This window comes from Rhinolophus hipposideros (genome assembly GCF_964194185.1).
Source record: "Rhinolophus hipposideros genome assembly, chromosome: 1".
NCBI classification, from domain to species: Eukaryota; Metazoa; Chordata; class Mammalia; order Chiroptera; family Rhinolophidae; genus Rhinolophus; species Rhinolophus hipposideros.
In genome coordinates, this window is record NC_138047.1 from 82155556 (window position 1) to 82175466 (window position 19911).

At 37.2% G+C, this 19911-nt stretch overlaps 1 protein-coding gene across 4 annotated transcripts in view; it reads right to left on the reverse strand.

Moving 5' to 3' along the window:
• Positions 1–19911, reverse strand: part of ELOVL6 (ELOVL fatty acid elongase 6) — a 120644-nt gene that overhangs the window by 51971 nt on the left and 48762 nt on the right. Inside the window, exon 2 of one of the 4 annotated variants that reach the window (XM_081064737.1) lies at positions 7546–7575. The exons of the other annotated variants lie outside the window; for them this stretch is intronic. Within the exon in view, the coding sequence (XP_080920863.1) occupies positions 7546–7575 (30 nt within the window). The remainder of the gene's footprint in view (positions 1–7545; positions 7576–19911) is intronic. 4 annotated transcript variants of the gene reach the window in all.

Sequence of the window (19911 nt, forward strand, 5' to 3'; positions counted from 1 at the left end):
TACACCAGCTACCAATACTAGTAAAACATGAAACTCTAGTGGCCATTTAAAAAACAGTAAGTTCTCAATAGGAGAGACAGCATGCAGAAATACAACCCAGAAAATGGTTTCATCAGCAATTTTGATGTGCTAATTCCCTTAAAGAAATGCCCTTTGTCTGAATAAAAAGAAAGCTTTCATCTGACTTTTCAATGAAGAAATGCTCGCCTAAGGTTATTTTAAAATACAATAATAATAACACAGAAAGCATACTATTAGTCTGAAATGGCTCTTATTAAATAAGAGCATATGATTGACCTGCCCCCACCCTCACCAGGTTAAACTCTACCTCTTATAGTATTAAAATCTATTACATAATGTAAATGAGATGTTAGTGATTTTTTTCCCCCTGAATATGAAATTTTCTCAGACCAGAAGTTGTATAGCATATAATTATGGGCTTGTGTCAAGGTTGCAAGCTTTAAAAAATAAAATCTTGTCATCCACTCTAATGGCCTGCTGACCATAGAAATATAAAACATTTTATAAAATACAAAATATTTTTAAAATATAAAAATAAAAATCAGAGTCAAACATTAACAATCTGTTTCCTGTTTGTCTTCATACTCTGAAGAAGCACTGAATGTTCTATAGATAATAGATTTATCTGAGAACTGGAGACTGAAACCAGGAGCTTTATCTGAGACCAGAAGATTTACCTGAAAACTGGAGACTGAAACCATAAAAACACTATGAAGAGCAAATGATTATCCACAATGGAATGAAAACCGGATTTCAGATTTATAAGATTAAGTCTAATTCAGACAGAGAATTTTCCCAGGTTTAAATGAAAATGACAGCTGCACCAACAACTGTATAAACAAGCATAAACATATCCAAATCTGAGATTTTTTTCTCTCTCTCTACTCAAGAGCTTAAGGTTTGAACTGAAAAATGATCCATTTCCTTATATTTATAAAGAGTTTTAGTTTATACTCATTGCTTCAGACAACTGTAAAGAAGCTAGAAAATACTATCAAGGAAAAAATTACATGTTTTCATTTTAACTACTGGGTGATTAAATATACTGCACTAACTTTCCCCTGGATATAAATGTTGAAAGGGGGTAGGGGAAGCAATGAGAAAATATGCCCCAAATGTTATTTCTGGATTAGGGAGAAACCATCTCAGCAGTGATGATTATTTCATGGTATAGCTCATGGATAATTTTTGTGTCCCCAAAATCAAATCTGCATAAAAACTAGCAATGACAAGAAGAAATATTATTAGCAGGGCAGTGAAAATGACAGACATTGTTTCACGCATGAGACCAAGAAAGGACTATCAATTTCATTTTGCTTTTGAAAATAATAATGTGGCAAGACTTTGATTAGGGTATTCCCATTGCTCTTTCAATTTCTGAATGCTCAGTCAGTGGCATAAGAAAGTAAGGCCTGCAGACACTAGTGTTGAGAATTCTGGTAATGAGGAAAACATGCCTTATGAATTGGATTGTGACATTTTCCTATTGCTGCTGTAACAAATTCCCACAAACTTAGTAGCTTAAAACAACATGAATTTATCATCTTACAGTTTTGGAGGTCAGAATTCTAAAATGAGTCTCACGGGGCTACAATCAAGGTGTTCTCAGGACTGCATTCTTTCTTGAGACTCTAGGCGAAATCTGTTTACTTGCCTTTTCCAGCATCTAAAGGCTGCCTGCATTGGCGTCTTTCTCCATCTTCAAACTGCATTGTTCCACCCTTTGTTTCCATGGTCCTATTGCCTTTTCTAACTCTGCTTGTGTCCTCACACCACCTTCTCTGACTCTGATCCTCTTGCCTCCCTTTTAAGGACCCGTATAATTACATCAGGCTCAATGGATAATCCAGTAGCACAGCCTGGAAAGTTTCTCCAGTTTTAAGGCCCATGTGTTGACCCTGGGCCCTCCCAGATATTCCAGAATAATCTCTCAGCACAAATTCCTTAACCTAGTCACATGTGCAGAGTCTCTTTTGCAATGTAACTATTCACAAAGTCCAGGTATTCAAACATGAACCTCTTTGGGGGAGCTGATACTCATCTTACTACATGGATCAACCTGAGTAATAGTAAAGTCTAAAGCCATTTTTCTACTGCAACACACAGAGGAATTCCCTACAGATGGCAAACCTTTCATCTCTATTCTCGTTTTGCTAGATCCAAAGCCAGCCTCTTCCCTCCAACTCAAGAAAGCATTTTAGAATGCAAGTGGCTGATTCACACTGTTATGGATTGCCCAAACTCACAAATATCAGTACCTGAACTCTTATTAGTAACATACAACATATACCTTACTTATCATGTTATATACCATACATTGTCATATACCTTACTTATTACATACCTTGCCACAGGCACCAAAGCTTAGAATTTCTAGTAAAATATAGTTAATTAGAAATTATTAATACGCAGTCAGTTTATCCTGATTGTCACAAATTTGAAATTGCCATTCTGTACTCTTTTACAACAATAGAGTCCCCAGGACTCAGTCTGTGGATCTCTTTTCTTTTAATCTGTACCAGTGGTTCTCAATGGGGGCTATGATTTTGCTCCTTCCAGGCTATTTGGCAATGTCGGGAGACATTTTTGGTTTTCACAACTGGAGGAAGGTTGGCTATTAGTACCTAGTGTGTAGAGGCCCTGAATGCTGCACAGAACAACTCTCCACAACAAAAAATTATCTGGCCCCAATGTCAACAGTGCCAGGGTTTAGAAACCCCGACCAAGAGAAATATAAAGAAAGAGATTAAGAAAAGAGAAACTGGAAAACTAAAGAGAGTGTAGTAATGTGATACAGCCTCAAAAAACAGGTTCACTGGATGGGATGACGTCACTTACTCTTCAGATACGTATATTCAAGCTGAATTGCTTTGAGCAAATTCCAAGCACAGCGTAAGTAGAGTAAGGTTATTGTTTCAAATCAGCAGTTCTGTTTAAAATTATAAACTAAACAAAACAACCAATTCGGATCTATTTTTCTCTTCACTATTCTAGAATTAGGCTCACTTCTGCCTGCAATGGAACCACAGCTCAGCTGCCCTGTGAAGTTCAGAGTAATACGTTCTTACAAACTGTGTATCTGTCGCAAAGCTTCCCTTGCCATAAATGTCATCCAGATTGCATTTTACCATCTGTCTAGGCAAGAGAAAGAAATAACCTGGAATGAGGGATAGTCACTGCCAAAACACCACTCGCCCCCCTAACACACACAGCGTTCAAATTCTTCTTGAAGTAGAATTTCAGTTATTTCCAGTCATCCCTCTAGTAACCAATCCCATAGTGTATGCTAAGTCCATGAAAGCCAGTCCTGACTTGGACCTGGACGATGGGATGATGTTGTAAAACTACATTAGATTATCAGAACTTACAACTCATATTGATCTTGTGTGTTCTTACTCCATCTCTTCTAAATCGTCAAGGCATGACGATTTAAAGGCTTCTATAATAAAGGCTTCTATGACAAAAGATTTTAAAATTAAGAGTAGGACTAACTCTATTTTGTAGCTAGCTCAGAATTATATAAGAAAAATGGGTGCTCTCAGATGATAAAGGATGCCAATTGCAACGAACAAAAGCAATTGTACTGTTTTCTAAATCTCAGAACAAATTACTATTAGCTACTCTCAGGCCTTTCCTCCCTTATACTTTGCTATGTTGGGAGGCACTGCTTGTCCTGGAAGGACTGTGTACAAAGCTGAATGAACTAAACAGGAAGCCACTGTCTACTATGTGCGTGTCATCAGTTTCTACAGGGAACCAGCATGAAATCTGCCAGGTAGTATCCAAAGCCCGGTTAGGAGACTTTTGTCTTTATATCTGTTTACATCCTTTTCCACAGAGACCTATACTTTGCTGTTTTTTTTCCTTCATTCACAGGTTCAAAGCCAGGAAACATGATAAAAAGTCCTTGGGGACAAAAACGTTTACTAGAAAAATCTTGAGATCTATCAAAAAACATAGAATTTAAGAACACAAGTCCCATTTCTTCAGAGAGTTAAAGGGGAATTTGTTTTATTTCTAAAAGTTTCCTTTTACTACTAGATTGTGAGACAAGAGTGATTTCTTCTTCACTTATGTGTCAGGTGAATCCTGAGCCAAGACTAAGGTATAGCTGGGATTTATTAGGCATGGGTTCTGAGAAAAGACATTCTCAAAATAGCACTGCCACAGCAACCTTTTCTTCCATCTGACAGTTTCAGAAGGAAGTAAAAATGCTTAAGGAGAGACGAACGTGTATGTGACTCATGGTTTCTGTGAAAGGTAGAAGGTTGATGTGTCTTCCCATGTTCCAAAGAGCATTCCCCTTGGGAAGGTGCCTTAAGAGGGACTGTGTCCTTAGATCACTCATGAGAGCATGCACATCCTATGTCAACAGACAGCAACTGCTCTGTATAGCAAACCTGAGCCTCTGTGTTTACTATTCTTTTTTCTACTTGTCTTATTTGTCAAGAGCGAGTTTACTAAGCAACAAGACTTCAGAGTAAGAATATTCTTTACATAACTATGCTTACACAGAAAGGTTTCCCACCAAAAGAAAAAAAAAAGTAAAAAATAAGCGATTTGACATGTGTTTATTCAAGATGCGTCCTTCAGGGAAGCATGTTTGAACCAATTTGTGACATTCCAGATGCCTACATGCTATAAATTTCAAAGGGCTTATTGAGCATCCACCGGTTGTAGCTCTCTCTATAAATGTCTGGTACAGGAACTTACTGTTCCTCAGCAGTCACTGGCTGGAGGTTGGCGTGGAATGCACAAGTGTGTTTGAATTTGCTCAAAGTTCGTTTGAAACTGAGCACTTACATTATTCCAGATACTGTTCTTAGTGTTCCAAGTACTTGACATATTATTGTCTCATTTCTAGTTCCAAGAGTTCACCATCTTGCAGACAATGAAACGAAGAAAGAAGGTCAAGTAACTTGTATAAGAACCCACTGATTTAAGTGACAGTACGGGAATAAAAATCCAAGCAGTCTAGTGTCCTGTCAGACCCTGTGTGGTTAGCCACTACATTCTACTCTTATCTAGGATGTTATACTATCTCTCAGTTGGGCCTTTCAACAGTAGTGATTTTTATCATCACTTTTACCAGCTCCCTCTCACATTCCATCATCATTCTTTCTGACATTTAAACACGTAAACAATCACTTATACTTGAAATCTACCACTTCTTCAAAAAAGTATTCCTTTCTTTATGTCATATTCATAAGGCTATTTATTTTAATAGGGAGACATAACTTGAAGAAGATAAACTAAAAAACAGTGTCCTTAAGAAGTCCAAGTCTGCAGAGAATACTTTCCCAAAAGTTACTGCATGCTGGAAGCTGACAAATTCTTTTCTCATCTGATATTTGCCTACCTCTTTGTATGCTGAAAGCCATATTCCCTGATTCACTAAATGGTAGGACACACTGGAAGGTCTTTGGCATGTTACACAATTTTCTGGCTTTGTGTCTTCCCAGTTAGTCTGATGTATTTTGTAGTTCTAGCTGCCCAAAAGGACATGCGCTGTTTCTGCTTTCAGATCCTAAAATCTCGTGTTGAAAAATTGTTGAGGACACATGCACAAGACTATATATAAGGAAATATAAACATTAAATCACACATTATTTAAATAGGAATATCGTTAATGTCATAGGTGGGTTATAGGCTCTATAGGAAGTTTAACAGATTTGACATTGTCTCTCAGACTATGTCCAAGTATTTTCACATGATTCAAATGATTTTACCTATATCTACTCTGGAATCATGTTTTATAACTTCACCTGGACCATCGTAGGCCACAGCCATATTGTGATTTTTCAAAAGACATCACACTCCTTTGTCTCACCTTGCCTTTAAATATGTCCTTCTTGTCACCTGAATGCCCTTCCCACCTATCCTTGTCATTTTGTTTATCTGTGAAGATACTCCCTGACTGATTCTAGGTCAAGTTGATTACCCTTTCCTTCCATTTACCCTTTGCATATTTCACACATATGTTTTCAGGATTGTAATCCTAAAGGGTAAGAACAGTGTCTTCCTCAACGTTGTGTGTCTAAGGCCTCATACCTTAAAGTCGGCTCCTGACACAGGAATAGATAAATGACATATTGGATATTTTTTAAATCTTGTGTTTTGGAAATGCTTGAAGGGAAAAGAAAAAAATATGTTACCGAGAGACTAAGTATGATAACCAACGGTTATCTATGAATCTATACTTGAAACCCACTTGACTCTAAGTCTAATCAGTAAGAATTATATTTTATTTTATTTTAGCTTACTCGTCCCCTCAGAAGCTGAAAGAATCCTACAAATTAATCTAAATTGGCTTTTTAAAACCTCTCTTTGGAAATAGGATTCTGTTTCTACCAGTGTATGCTGCTTCTGCAATAGCATACTGTATGAAGCAGTACTCAGGAATGTTAAGAAGCAATATCCAATTTCTTTAGTTTTTGCTGGCTAGAGACCAACGTATTACTTTCTCCATGTAAATTGTTTGCATAAAGTGAACAAAAGACAGAATACACAGGTATAAAGTGAGACCAGCACTATTGTGGCCTCACTTTCTAACTAATAGCTGTACCCTCATCTGCAATCGATGCAATCGCTGAGATTCACTGATACATTTCCAGACAGATTCTGTGAAGAGCCAAGCTTAATTAATCTGAAGTCAGTATAAAGCCAAAAATAATATACTAATATTTTGATGAAAAAGAAAACATTTATTTGATTAGGATTATTATACTATAATCAAAGGTAGCTCTCAGATACTATTTGATGTTTACCAATAGGCAAAGAGGAAACTGATAATACCTGATCCAGGTGAGGATACAGTGACTCATATTTTGGTGGGAAGGTAAAATGATATATCTCTTGGAAAAACAATTTATATCTTTTCATCCTGCAGTTCCCCTTCATGGAATCTGTCTAAAAAGCCAAAAACCTTAAATATGGTAAAGCAAGATAATCACTGCAATACAACAGTGAAAAAGTAGACTAAATGTCTAAGAATCTGGGATCTTGAGTAAATTACTGTACATTTTATCTGCCTCAGTGTTTTCAAAAAACCTGGGAAAATAACACCTACTTCTCAGGCTTCTTGTAAATCATTAAAATACCGAAATTGGAAGCATCTTACACATAAGTACTTAATACATGGTACCTAATGCTATGGCTTATTATCAGAAAAAAATAGCATTGTAAGAATCAAATGTAAAGATCAGGCTAGTTGGGTCTTTATAGCCAGATGTTTCAAGTCCTATTTAGTCATTCTAAAGGTATATACTCGTATGCTACCAGAACGCTTGTGAATTTAATACTAGTCTTTTGTGAGTACTTTAACAAGCAATAAAGAAGCAAAATAGCATTATCCATGTTTGTTAGTAATCAAGAGCATTTATAAAAACCAGTCATTTAGGTATCTTAGCTTGACTATGAGTGAAGTGACATTGTGAAACAATAACCTGAACACTTCATTCTTAAAAAAATTCTTAGACAGGACGCAGGACATTCGTTTCTTAGACAGCAAGCACACACAGTTACCTTGAACTGAGATGAAAAGTACTGGTCCACCTAAAAGCAGCATGTTTAGGAATAGTAAAAGAAAAAAAAAAAAGCTATAAGTAAGCCTTCCAAATTAGACATTTCTAAAATAAAATAACAAAAATAAAAATGTTATAGGTAGATACTCCTTTTTTCTGACTTATTTATGGTGGGAAGAAAAAAAGGTCCCTTTTATAGTCATTTAATTACTAGGGAAGCAGTAAAGAAAGAAATTAAATTTAACTATTTGACTGATTTATGCTGCAGTTAAAAGACCCATGGAATGTCATGACATTAATGTTGTACACTGCTCATTCTTTTTGCAATTTATAGTATTTTTAAAATCAAAACTGGTTGTTGCAGCAAGTCTGAGCTGAGAGCAGGTTGGCCATGCAGCCACATGAGTGGAGATAACAGTAGGGTATTGTGAGGTTGCTGCTCTGTCTTGGAGGTGAGGTGAAAAGCAAACCTGGCCACAAGACGAAGGTCTGATCTAACCCAGATTTATAAAAGTGGCATCATTTCTTTGATGTCAGCAGACATTCAAGGGAATCTGCAGGACAGATATGGCATTATCTGATTATTCCTAACCAGCTACTGTTTAAGAAGCTGTCCTCAATTCCACACACCTGCCATTGAATGAACCTGACTGACCACGAGCAAATATTCACCAGCGATTTGACCCGAAGTACACCTTTCACTTTGGGCGACAAGAGCTAATGATCCTAAAGTAATTGGTTTTCAACTTCTAGTCCTGCCTTGAGTCCATGACACCCCTAGATCTTTACTTGAAAAGGGACTTCCCAACGAATCTATGCACAAATCAAAGGGGGCTGAAATTATGAAAGGCCTTTGGGTGGTTCTTCTTTTCATTAACATCCTCATTTGGCTCCTAGTGGCTGCTTAGGGCAGAGAAGTGGGCAGTAAGAGCTAAACCCAGCCTTTCAGCTGAGCTAGAGCTGCACTTGTCTGAGCACTCAAGGGATGAAAGCTGTGTGGCGGTTCTCAGAACGAAATAGCTCCAATAGGGAAAGTTTTAGGCATGTGATGCCAAAAATCTAATCTCTACTTTAGAGTTTAATCTTTCTCCCAGTTATAAACTCTTTGCCTAGGTCCATCGTGAGATGATGCATCAGTCTCCAAAATTCTCGTTAAAGATGCAGCATGGGTATAGTATGGGCAAAAGCAGCCTTGCTTGACCATCCTGGGCATTGTGGTCAAGAACCCTTACCCACAACTGTGTATGATACTAGGTTGGTGCAAAAGTAATTGCGGTTTAAAAGGTTAAAAATAATTGCAAAAACTGCAATAATTTTTGCACCAACCTAGTATCACAGAAGCAGAGGTTTACTGAATAACACCAAAATAATGATTGTTTTTTTCTTGTTAAATTGATGAATTTTGGGGGGTTAATTAACTGAATCCAGAAATTTATGTCATACATTCACTGTAATTTATATGGTATATGGTTACTGAAAACTTATCTTACGTCTAGTCTCCACAGACACCCCAAAGAAGAAAAGTTGTACATTTTGACAGCAAAAATAGCTGCATAGACAATTAACTTCCTATATTCTTTTCTAACTCTAGTCGTAACTCCTTCATTAGAAAGTATTAATTGAGCCCCTACTGCGTGGCAAGCATGGTCTAGGCTCTAGGAATACATCAGTGAACAAAACAAAAAAAGCTTGCTTTCATGGAGGTTACAAGTCTGGAGACAGACAATAAGTAAGAAAATAAATAGCTAATATGGTATGTTAGACGATGACAAATACTATGGGAAGAAGAAAAGGTACAGCAGTGTAAAGGGAAAATAAGATGTGGCATGAGGGGCAGTTCACAATTTAAAATAGGGTGCCCAGGGCAGGCCCTTTGAGAAGAAAAGACTTGAAGTGAGGGAGTGCAGTATTCTGGGGAAAACTTAAGGCAGAGAGAAACAGCCAGGGCAAGAACTATCTTCAATGTTTAAATTTACCAGATTCCTCCAATTTTATCTTTGGAACATCCAGGATACTGAGATACTTTTGAGCTAAGTGTGTATTTGAGTAATACTTCTGCTCCTTTCAGGACCTTTTCATGTTAACAGTTAAATCTACAGTCATAAATATCATCCAGGAAAAATGAACATGAAAGTATCTGGACTACGATACAAAAAGGTTTATATAAGTAACCAAATTTTTATTTAGAGGATAATCATAATTATAAATCTGAGTTACAAAGAAATCCCAGAACTTCTGAGTGTCTGATACCACCTCTTGTGAATTTAGTCCCTAAACAGGAGACTAAGAGGTACAACAGTAGAGCTTTAAATTAAAACTGGTCTAAAGTAGCTTGACCCTACAGATAAATTTATTTTATCTTTCTTCATAAAGAAGGTGTATTCTTGGGGCGGCCAGTTAGCTCAGTTGGTTGGAGTGCAGTGCTCATTACAGCAATGTTGCCGGTTCAATCCCCACATGGGCCACTGTGAGCTGCGCCCTCCACAACTAGATTGAAACTACTTGACTTGGGGCTCATGGGTCCTGGAAAAACAGAGTTAAAATAAATAAAAGTGTGTGTGTGTTTTTGTTTTTTTTTAAAAAGGTATGTTCTTTTAGGATTTTTTTCTTGCAAACTCAAACCTGAATATACAAAGCAAAAGCTGATTCTTCAAGAAATTGCCAGACTACTCCCCAATTACAGACAGAATTTGATTTTCTACAAATACATAAATTCTGTCTCACTGGCAAACTTGTTTTAGTTGTAAGCTGAAAAAAAAAAGGTAATTCCTGATCAGGGCAGGAAATAGGATTTCAGTTTTCTTTCTGAGTCAGCAGGGAGGTGTAGGACACAAGTGACTTTTTAATATATATTTCCCTAAATGTACTATTAAGAAACAATGCCTAATGGTATGATGGAAATCAAAACTTTAGAAAAGCAAATAAAAATGAATAAAATGCCTTTTAAAAAAATGAACTAAGTGAATTTTTAAAAAAATATACTGTAGCAACTATCTATTTCCATTAAAAAAAAAAAAGGGCCTTTTACTCCAGGCCTTAAGTGAGGTAAGGTGAAGTTTTAAATTTCCAACCAAGTAATAACACTATATACACTATAACGTGATCCAATTTTGGGAAGTCATCATAAAATAGAAACATAAGCACTTCAAAGATAAGGTATTGCTGTTTCTTTAAACTCCAAAGACTTACAGTATCTTAATTTTGCCTCCTCAGTGGCTTTCCGGAGGCCTTCTTGAAGTTTATGGGTAGGTGGTGGTGGGAGATTAGATGCCAATTTTCTCCAATCTTCTAACTTGTTCACTGGTGCTACGGAAAGAGTTTAAGAGGACTCAGAGATGCTGGTCCTCTAACATGTATGAACAGTTTACATTTTCTAGCTAAGGACTTTCACCAGCTAACCGTAAGTGTTTCTCAGTATGATCCATTTGAGAAGCTCCCGGGATGCTTGTTAAGACTGGAGATTCCCACCTCTCAGACTTTCTGGATCTAGAGTACTACTATGGTCTGAATGCTTGTATAGCCCTCAAAATACATGTTGAAATCCTAATCTCCCTTGTGACAGCATTAGGATGTGGGGCCTTTGGATGATTGATTAGGTCATGATGGTGGAGCCCTACTGAATGGAACTAGTTTATAAAAGAGGCCCAAGAAAGCTCCATGAAAGGTTAAAGAGAGAAGGCAGACATCTAGGGTCTGCTGTCATCTTGATCTTGAACTTCCCAGTCTCTGGGACTGTGAGAAAAATTCCTGTTACTTAAGCTTCTCAGTCTGTTGTATTTTGTTATAGCAACCTGGACAGACTAAGTAAGAACAAGGAGTAACCCTAAAACTGCACCGAGTTACGATTCTTAGAAGACTTTTAGACTTGAGCTAGATCTATTTCAAGAGCATCATGATTGTTTAGTTTCATTATCTTCAGCCACCACTATCCCTCTGGATTCTTCGACTTCCTAACTCAAAGATAACACAACTGTAATGCATATCAAATTAAATTATATCTTATACAATCAAATAGAACACTTCTGGCTAATATCACATTTAAGAAAAAACAACAATCAGTGCATTACAACTAGCAAAGAAAGACTGTGACAAGAAAGGAAAACTAAAGGAAAGGAAAAGTGGTAGACAATCTCTTATATTCTGTGTTAACAACAGACAAGATATATTTAATGAGTTGACCCAGTACCATGATCAGAAGGTAAGCCCATGTCTCAATAAACTTCTAAAGCTTTTTCTTATGTGAGAACTTAACAAAAATTTTAAATTAAGATTCCTTGCCCTTTTAAACAAAAAAACTGAAACCTAAGGATAACATATTTACTTTTCTTCATAAGGTACTTCAGGTGAAAGATATAATTTTTCAGGAACTGCTCTGAGGATGATAGTTTAGTCTAATACCAGACATCAAAGATATTTATTTACCGCCTAATTGATAAAATTTTGCAAAGCCTTTTGCCTTATGGTACAAAACTAAGAGTTTATCTGGTGTGAGAGTAAGAATTGTGATTCATTCATTTTTTCATATTGCTATTCAATGAATATTTATTAAGCGCTAATTATGTACAAGGCATTGAGGAGAGTTAACAGTCACATCCCCTGAATCCTAGAGATTTTAATGTCTTTGGGGGGATAACAGACAACTACACGGAAAACTGGGGGTACAGATAATAAGGAAATACTCCAATAAAATAAGGATGCGCTCTAACCTAGATTTAGACAACATGAGTAGGGTCGTGGGAACAGCAAGAGTCAGAAAAGAGGAAGAAGGCACAAACAAGAAAGGCAGATGTAAGAAACTGAGTGTATTTGACCTTCAATTTGAAGAGTGTGTTAGAGAATATTGAGCTGAGTGTCCAAGAAGTAGGTGGAAGCAAGATCAAGAGGGCTCTTGTAGGCCATGTTAAACAGTTTTCTTTTAATCCTAAGAGCAGATGGGAAGCCACTGAAGAGTTTAAATGAATGAAATCAATATGCTTTTATTTGTGATTTATAAAGATTGCTCACTGATAAAATCAAAGTAGGAGCTTGAGTGAGTGGCACAGGTTTTAGATAAGGCCAGGCAGGGCCTGGAGCTGAAGATAAGGCAGGTACAACCGATGTAGTCACAGGTGGTTCCCAAGTATGCACAATCCCAGTTGTGGGGGTCATTTCATAGTAGCTGATCATATGGTCAAACATTCTATGTATGGGTGTATGAGGTTAGTCAGATGCCTTCTGCAAATGATTGCTCTCAATCACTTATCTTTGAGTGTAGAGTACATAGCAATGTGTACTGTTTCCTCATTGGTTTTGGTGATTATCGTGTTCTTAGATATAATATTATGCTACCTCCCATCATGTGTCAATCACTGGTATGCAATGTCAGTTTCAGGACTAAGAAAACGTTCTTCCACATTCCCAGTCAACAAGACAGAACTTGTAAAGATAAGTTCTTAGCTCAGGTGGAACACGTTTTTGAAGATTCAAGAAAAGCTGCACTGATGAGGGTAAATAATTATGTGACTGAGTTACCAAGATTTTATACCACGCCTCAAAGGTGAGATAAACTTTTTTAAAGCACAGGTTTATCTTGCTTTATGCAATAGATTTACTCCAGGAAAATGGTGTACAAAATTTTTTAAAAATAAAGTGTATTTTGAAAACATTTGGGAAAGTTTTCCTACTTAAGAAAAATTTAATGATTATTTGCAAAGATCAAATCTTGTTACTATATTATATATTTTCTCAAGTGAGGAACATCTATATTAGATTGTTCTCTCTCCTTGCCAGCTGAGAGGATAGGATGCCCCCAGTGTCATCTCCTGGAAAGTCCTTGAGTCTCTCAAGAGATGCCACACCACGGCAGACATTATAGTAAGTGACATACTCTACCGATTTCCTTTAATTGGAACCCTAGTTTCAATGGCCTGGATCATTAGCGAGGTTGTCTGAGTATGGTGGTATCACTGAACTGCCTGCCATCCATAATACCTTTTCTCCCTAGCTCTCTTTCAGCAATTGGTCTAGGAAGGCCACGTGTTAGAGTCCTGGCAATGATACCTAACTAGAAGTGGCCAGATGGGACCTCTGGGAAAGCTTGATTGATTTGGTTAACATGGTCCCTTTGGAATTTTACTCCTTTGTACTTCTCTTTCCTGCCTAGTCGTAGACCTGATGCTTGGGGTAGCAGCCATTTTATAGCAATGAGAAAGAAAGACAATGGCAGAGAAAGATGCAATGAAATTGGTTTCCTGATGGCATCATGGAGCTGTTCTAGATTGTGTGCTCTGGACTTTTCTTGAATGAAACAAGAAAATCCCCATACTTATTAAGTTCTATTTGTTGATTTTTCTTTTATTTCCAGCCCTACATACTCGTAATCAATATCCTTGAGTTTCTATTGAAACTTCTCTGAATATAGCGTACCAAGTTTTGTTTCTACTGACAGTATGTGGAATTCTCTGGTGATTTAATAACCTGGGTGAGAACCAGCAAGCCATTACCTCCAAAATGTAAATGTTTGTATAGTGCCATTTGTATGGCCTCCTTCTATAAAGATGCTAAGTTGCCTGATTTATGGGAGCTGTGCTAGTACCAAAACAAACAAACAAACAAACAAACAACAAAACAGCAGGAAAACAAAAAGCAAAAATTCCACACACTTCTTGGGCATTTTGGCCACATGTATTCTCATTTAGATGAGCTTGATTGGTTAAGTATTAAAAAAGACCGAGCCATGGATACTAAAGCAGAAGTGACAAGGGAAAGGAACTCCCCAGAAAAAGAGGACAAAAACAGGACAAAAGCAAGCAAATTAAAGTTCTACAATTATAAACACTGCACGAACCAGCCCAAAGAGTCAGCCATCAGGGATGGAAAAGCAAATGTAGCATGTGGGCTAAAGATTTTAACAGCTGTACTTATTCAAAGGTGCAACCAGTCTGGCAGGCTCCTGGATTTTCAGACTAGTTTATATGGACATGACTATAAATCTTTTTAGGCTATCCAAGACAGCACACTTCTATATGTGCATGAATGCATATTTATATTGGCATTTAAACGCATATAAACATTGATAAATACTTATTTCTGTTCAAAGAGATAGTATTTGAGTTTAACCCAATATAAAGATAATTAGAGACTTCTCATTCCCAATCCTACCGTGCTTCCCCAAAAATAAGACCTAGCCGGACAATCAGCTCTAATGCATCTTTTGGAACAAAAATTAATATGAGACCCAGTATTATATTATATTATATTATATTATATTATATTATATTATATTATATTATATTACACTACACTACACTACATTATATTATATTATATTAAAGACCCAGTCTTATAGTAAAATAAGACCTGTCTTATATTAATTTTTGCTCCAAAAGATGCATGAGAGCTGATTGTCCAGCTAGGTCTTATTTTCAGGGAAACATGGTATATAGAAGCTATCGCTGCACTGTTTTTCAGTGTCCTTTGTGTATTAGAGATTCTTTTATAGTTAAGGAAGTCTCCTAAATCATTAATTCTTATAATATGTGTAGGGGCTATACCTTGGACATTGAATTGAAAACAAAGAAACACTTGATCCAATCATCTATCGAAGGACACTTTGGTTGCTTCTATGTCTTGGTCACTGTAAATAAAGCTGCAATAAACATGAGAGCACATATATCTTTATGGATAAATGTTTTCAGATTTTATGGGGTATATAACCACAATGGAATACTACTCTGCCATAAGAAAAGATGAAATACTACCATTTGTGACAACATGGATGGATCTTGAGATTGTAACGCTAAGTGAAACAAATCACACAGAAAAAGTCAAGATTTCACTGATATGTGGGATATAAAACTGAAAGCAACAAAGGAACAAGAAAAACAAATAAAGAAACAAAAACTCATAGACACAGACAACAGTTTAGAGGTTACCAGAGGGTAAAGGGGGAGGGGAATGACAGATGAGGGTAAAGGGGGTCAAATATATGGTGATGGAAGGAGAACTGACTCTGGGTGGTGAACACACAATGTGATATATAGATGATGTATTACAGAATTGTACACTTGAAACTTATGTATTTTTTTCTAACCATTGTCACCCCAATAAATTGTAATTTAAACAAAGAAAGAAAATACAAAATATCTGCCACCATGATTTTCAAATCCTGTTAACTGCCTGGTGCCACACATCATGGTTCATGTGTCTGTGGAGAGAAACTGTTCTAGAGAGAGGGGAAATGGTGTGCTCACTGTAAGACCTAGAAGAGTTTGGGCTGCTTAAATCTAGTTGTGTGCATTATTTTTAAATCTGAACTGTTCAAATTATTTGTTCATATTGTTTAAAGTTGGCCACAGGATTTCCAAATCCCCAGTTCATTTTATGACATATAGGCAATCTTTCTTCTAGAAAATTAAATTGCCTTTTATAAACATGATGAGTATTTACAAAATTATCAGCAACAAATCCAAGTTACTACAGTGTATGTGAATAAAAAAATAGAATCAAAGACTCTGGCTGATTGGCTTATTCAAAAAATGTATTGAATACATATATTCATAAAAATTACCTGGGGAGTCTACTTAAAAAAAATAAATTCTAATTCTCTAAGTCCTATGCTGGCGAAGAGGGTCCAAGAATATGAGTGGTATGAATTCTGACATAAACGTAAGAGGGCCTGTAAACTCACTTTGAGAAACATTGGTCTTATACTGTTTTAGATGCCAGGGACACAAATGTCAAACTGCTCAGTCTAGTGAGATAGATAAGTCAACAACAGCTTTACAATGCTTTCCTAAACATCCCGAGAGGTATGAAGAGGATAGGAGAAGGTATAAAAAAGGCAGAGTGAAATTCTCCTGTAGAAATAACCAGTTTTAAAGGAGGATTAGAACAACCAGAGAAAAATGGGAGAAAGCTACTTTGGGAAGGAACCATGGTGAGGACAAGCATTGTGTGGGGCGGGTCTGAGACCTGAGCAATGGAATGACCAGGGCACTGATACAGAGTAGGAAACAAGGCTGGAGAATTCAGATGAGGTACTATATCCGGAATGACTTTTATGCCCACATAGGGCTACTTTGAACTTTTTATCCTGAAGGGGCAGGAAGCCAGTGAGTTTTAAGGTTTTTAGTGAGCAAGGTTTTAGGTTTTTAGTGAGCCAGGGATTTAAGTGAGCAAGGAAGGCCAGAGTTAGATTCAATTTTTAGAAAGCCCACCAGGCATCCATTAACACGGAAGACATACATATACTCGTATCTGGGAGGAATGTGACCTGATGGTGGTGTAGAGGCCAGGTAACTGCAGTTCTCATCAAGAGAAGAAGCCTGTACCGGAGAAGACAGATAAAGTGAATGGAATCTGGAAGATGGGATCCCATCATTGTCATCATTTCCTATATTTACCAAAATGAAGTCAACTGAAGTGGTACAAGAAACAAGTCTTCAAAACCAATTTGATGTGGGGACAGAGCCAAAAGAAAGGAAAGGTGATGATTTCTGGATTTCTGGTTTGTCTGATTTGGTAGCTGGTGATACTTTAGCAGGTGAGAAGTAAAAGAAGTGGTTTTTTAGTATTTTACTAATAAAGATAATGAACAAGACTATAGAACTTACTAACAGAAATGGAAAGAGATCTATAGGGTGAAGGACTTAGAAATGTCTGGGCTGAATGAACATATCTATTTGGAAGTCATCCATTTCTGGGTGGAGGTAGTTGGAGTCAGGAACATGAATGAAGTCATCCAAGCGGTCGAGTTTGAAGGTTAGGGTGGAGCCTAACTGGAAGGTGGCATCACCACTCAAGGGGAAAGTAGAAAAGAAACAAGCAGGAAAGAATAAGAAGAGATGGCCAAAAGGTCGAAGAAGAAAACCAAGGCGTACCAAAAGAAAAAAGGTTGAAGAGAGGGCCAAGTGTCACAGAGCACTCGAGTCAGATAAGCACTGATAAGTGTTCCATTGTGACCTGAGGTGGCCTATCCATGCCTCCTCTATGAATGGGTCATTTATTTCTTCAACAAATAGTGACTGAAGTCCCCTGGGTGCCTGGTACTGTGCAGATAATTCTCAGTCCTTCAGGACAGACTCATTCTACTTTGAAAGCATAGCAAAAGTATTTTCATTTCCTTAGAAATATTACACTATGTAAAGTGTCAACAGGAAGTGAATTTGTATGTAAAGTACTTGTTGATATTGCACTTGGGGAAACAGGTGAAGTGAGGAAGGGGGAGGATGGAGCTTAGAGGATAACAGGAGCCTGAGAGGAAAGTGAGGAAGGGGAGAAAGGCCTGGCAGCATGACCTGCTCATCCTCTGACCTTTTATTCTGCTTAACCCTTTACTTAACTCCTATATCTCTTTAGGGAGCAAAGTCTTAAGCTGAAGAGAAGTTATTTTCCAATATACACTTTCGGTATTGAAAGAAGAAAATTAAGATAGAAAAGAAAAAGTTAATCATACCAAAATAAACTAAAATATTTCTATGCTCTGACTACACTTCAGAGAAATCTCATCTACTGTGTTTCCCCGAAAATAAGACTTAGCCGGACCATCAGCTCTAATGTATCTGTTGGAGCAAAAATTAATATAATACCCAGTCTTATTTTAATACAATATAAAATGGGTATAATATAATATAGTATAATACAATATAATATAATACCGGGTCTTATATTAATTTTTGCTCCAAAAGACGCATTAGAGCTGATGGTCTGGCTAGGTCTTATTTTCGGGGAAACAGGATAGTTACTTAGCATTGACTAAATGTCCATTTCTTCTTTTTTTTAATAGAACAAGCCTTTGATTTGTTTATTACTCAAAAGCTTCATATAATATTATTAAGCTTTCTGACTCTGTGCTTGTGCCTTTATCACTTTCACAGCAATTCCCTTCTCCTCAATAAGGAAAGCACATTTTATCCAGTCACAGACCCATTTAGCAGACATGGACCCACCATAGGCCCTGCTGTCATGTGTCTTTGTTTTAGACATAAGAACGTTAGGTCTCATAGCACGATCCCCTCGATGTTGGCTTGGACACATGCCACAAGCAGATTTTGGTGCTTTCTCAACCTTCTTGGTATGAAGGTGAACAATTCTATTACTGAGGTTCCAGACAGCTTCATTTTGTTAGAGGCTGTATTGAAGGAGAGCCAGTGATGATATGCCAAAATCTGGACCATGCTGAATGCCTCTAGAGACTATCCCCAGAAGAGTATCCATTACTTAAAATGACTCTAGAAACTTAACCTCCAAACCCCCAAAATAACGATTATTAGAAAGCCTATCTATATGACTTTAGACAAATAGAACTGATAATATCCATAACATTTTGACAGAGTAAATCCTGCGATTATTTAATTTATCCATCCACCTGTTCAGGAAATACTGAGTTTTTGCTAAAGGTTACAAGTGTTAAAAAAAAAAAGATGAAGTCCTCGAGCTCATGAAGGCTACATTCCAGTGGAAGACAGAAACTAACAACCAACCTCAGGCTCTCCAACAATGTCGTAGTGAAGCGTGCTGTGTACAAAAACACAGCACGGCAAGTGACCTCTCATATACTGAATAGACATATGTGGAAATAAATGTTTAAACACTTAGAGAGAATATATTTGACTTCACAATTGATAATCTGGTTCTGATCCTCACAATGCATTCCTTTCTTCAGAGCTCCATCACTGAGATCTACCAGTTGCCAATCACCATTTTAAGCACAATATGGGGAAGGGGCATCAAACCACTTCCTGACCTCAGTCTACCAACTAGTAGTAATTATCACACATGGGAAAACATGGTCAGTCGTAATAAAGTTATTATGCTAAATCAGCTGATAGAGGGATTACAGGCTATAAGAGAATAAGGCCTCCGATAGGACTTACACCATAGCAGGATAGGGAATGGTGGAGATCAGGAATGTAACATTCCAGAATGAAGGAACAGTACGAAACAAGAGCTGAACAGTGTTTGTCCAGAGAATGAGGGTTATACCAGTTTGATAACTGTGTTTGATATTTTAGTGATGATGTGGGAAATAAGACAGAAGAGGGAGTTTGAGACAGAACTGTGCAGGGTCTTGCATTCCAGGCTAAAAATGTGAGGGCTTTACTTTTACTTACATTCATTAATAGACCTGGAAAGTAGAAGCTGGGACACTCCTTTAATATATGGATGTCTGACTGGGTGAAGATGAGAGAATCATCTTACAGCATCAAGGAAGTCACTGAAAATAATCTGAGGATGCCGAATGCTGAGATGTTTTCACTTGTACCACAGTCCAGTGTTCCTTAGGGCTTTTCAGGCACTGTGCTAAGAACTTGATGTGGATTTCTCCTTCGATATTCACATCAACTCCACTAGGTGTGTGTATCATTCCCACTTACAGGAAAAATTT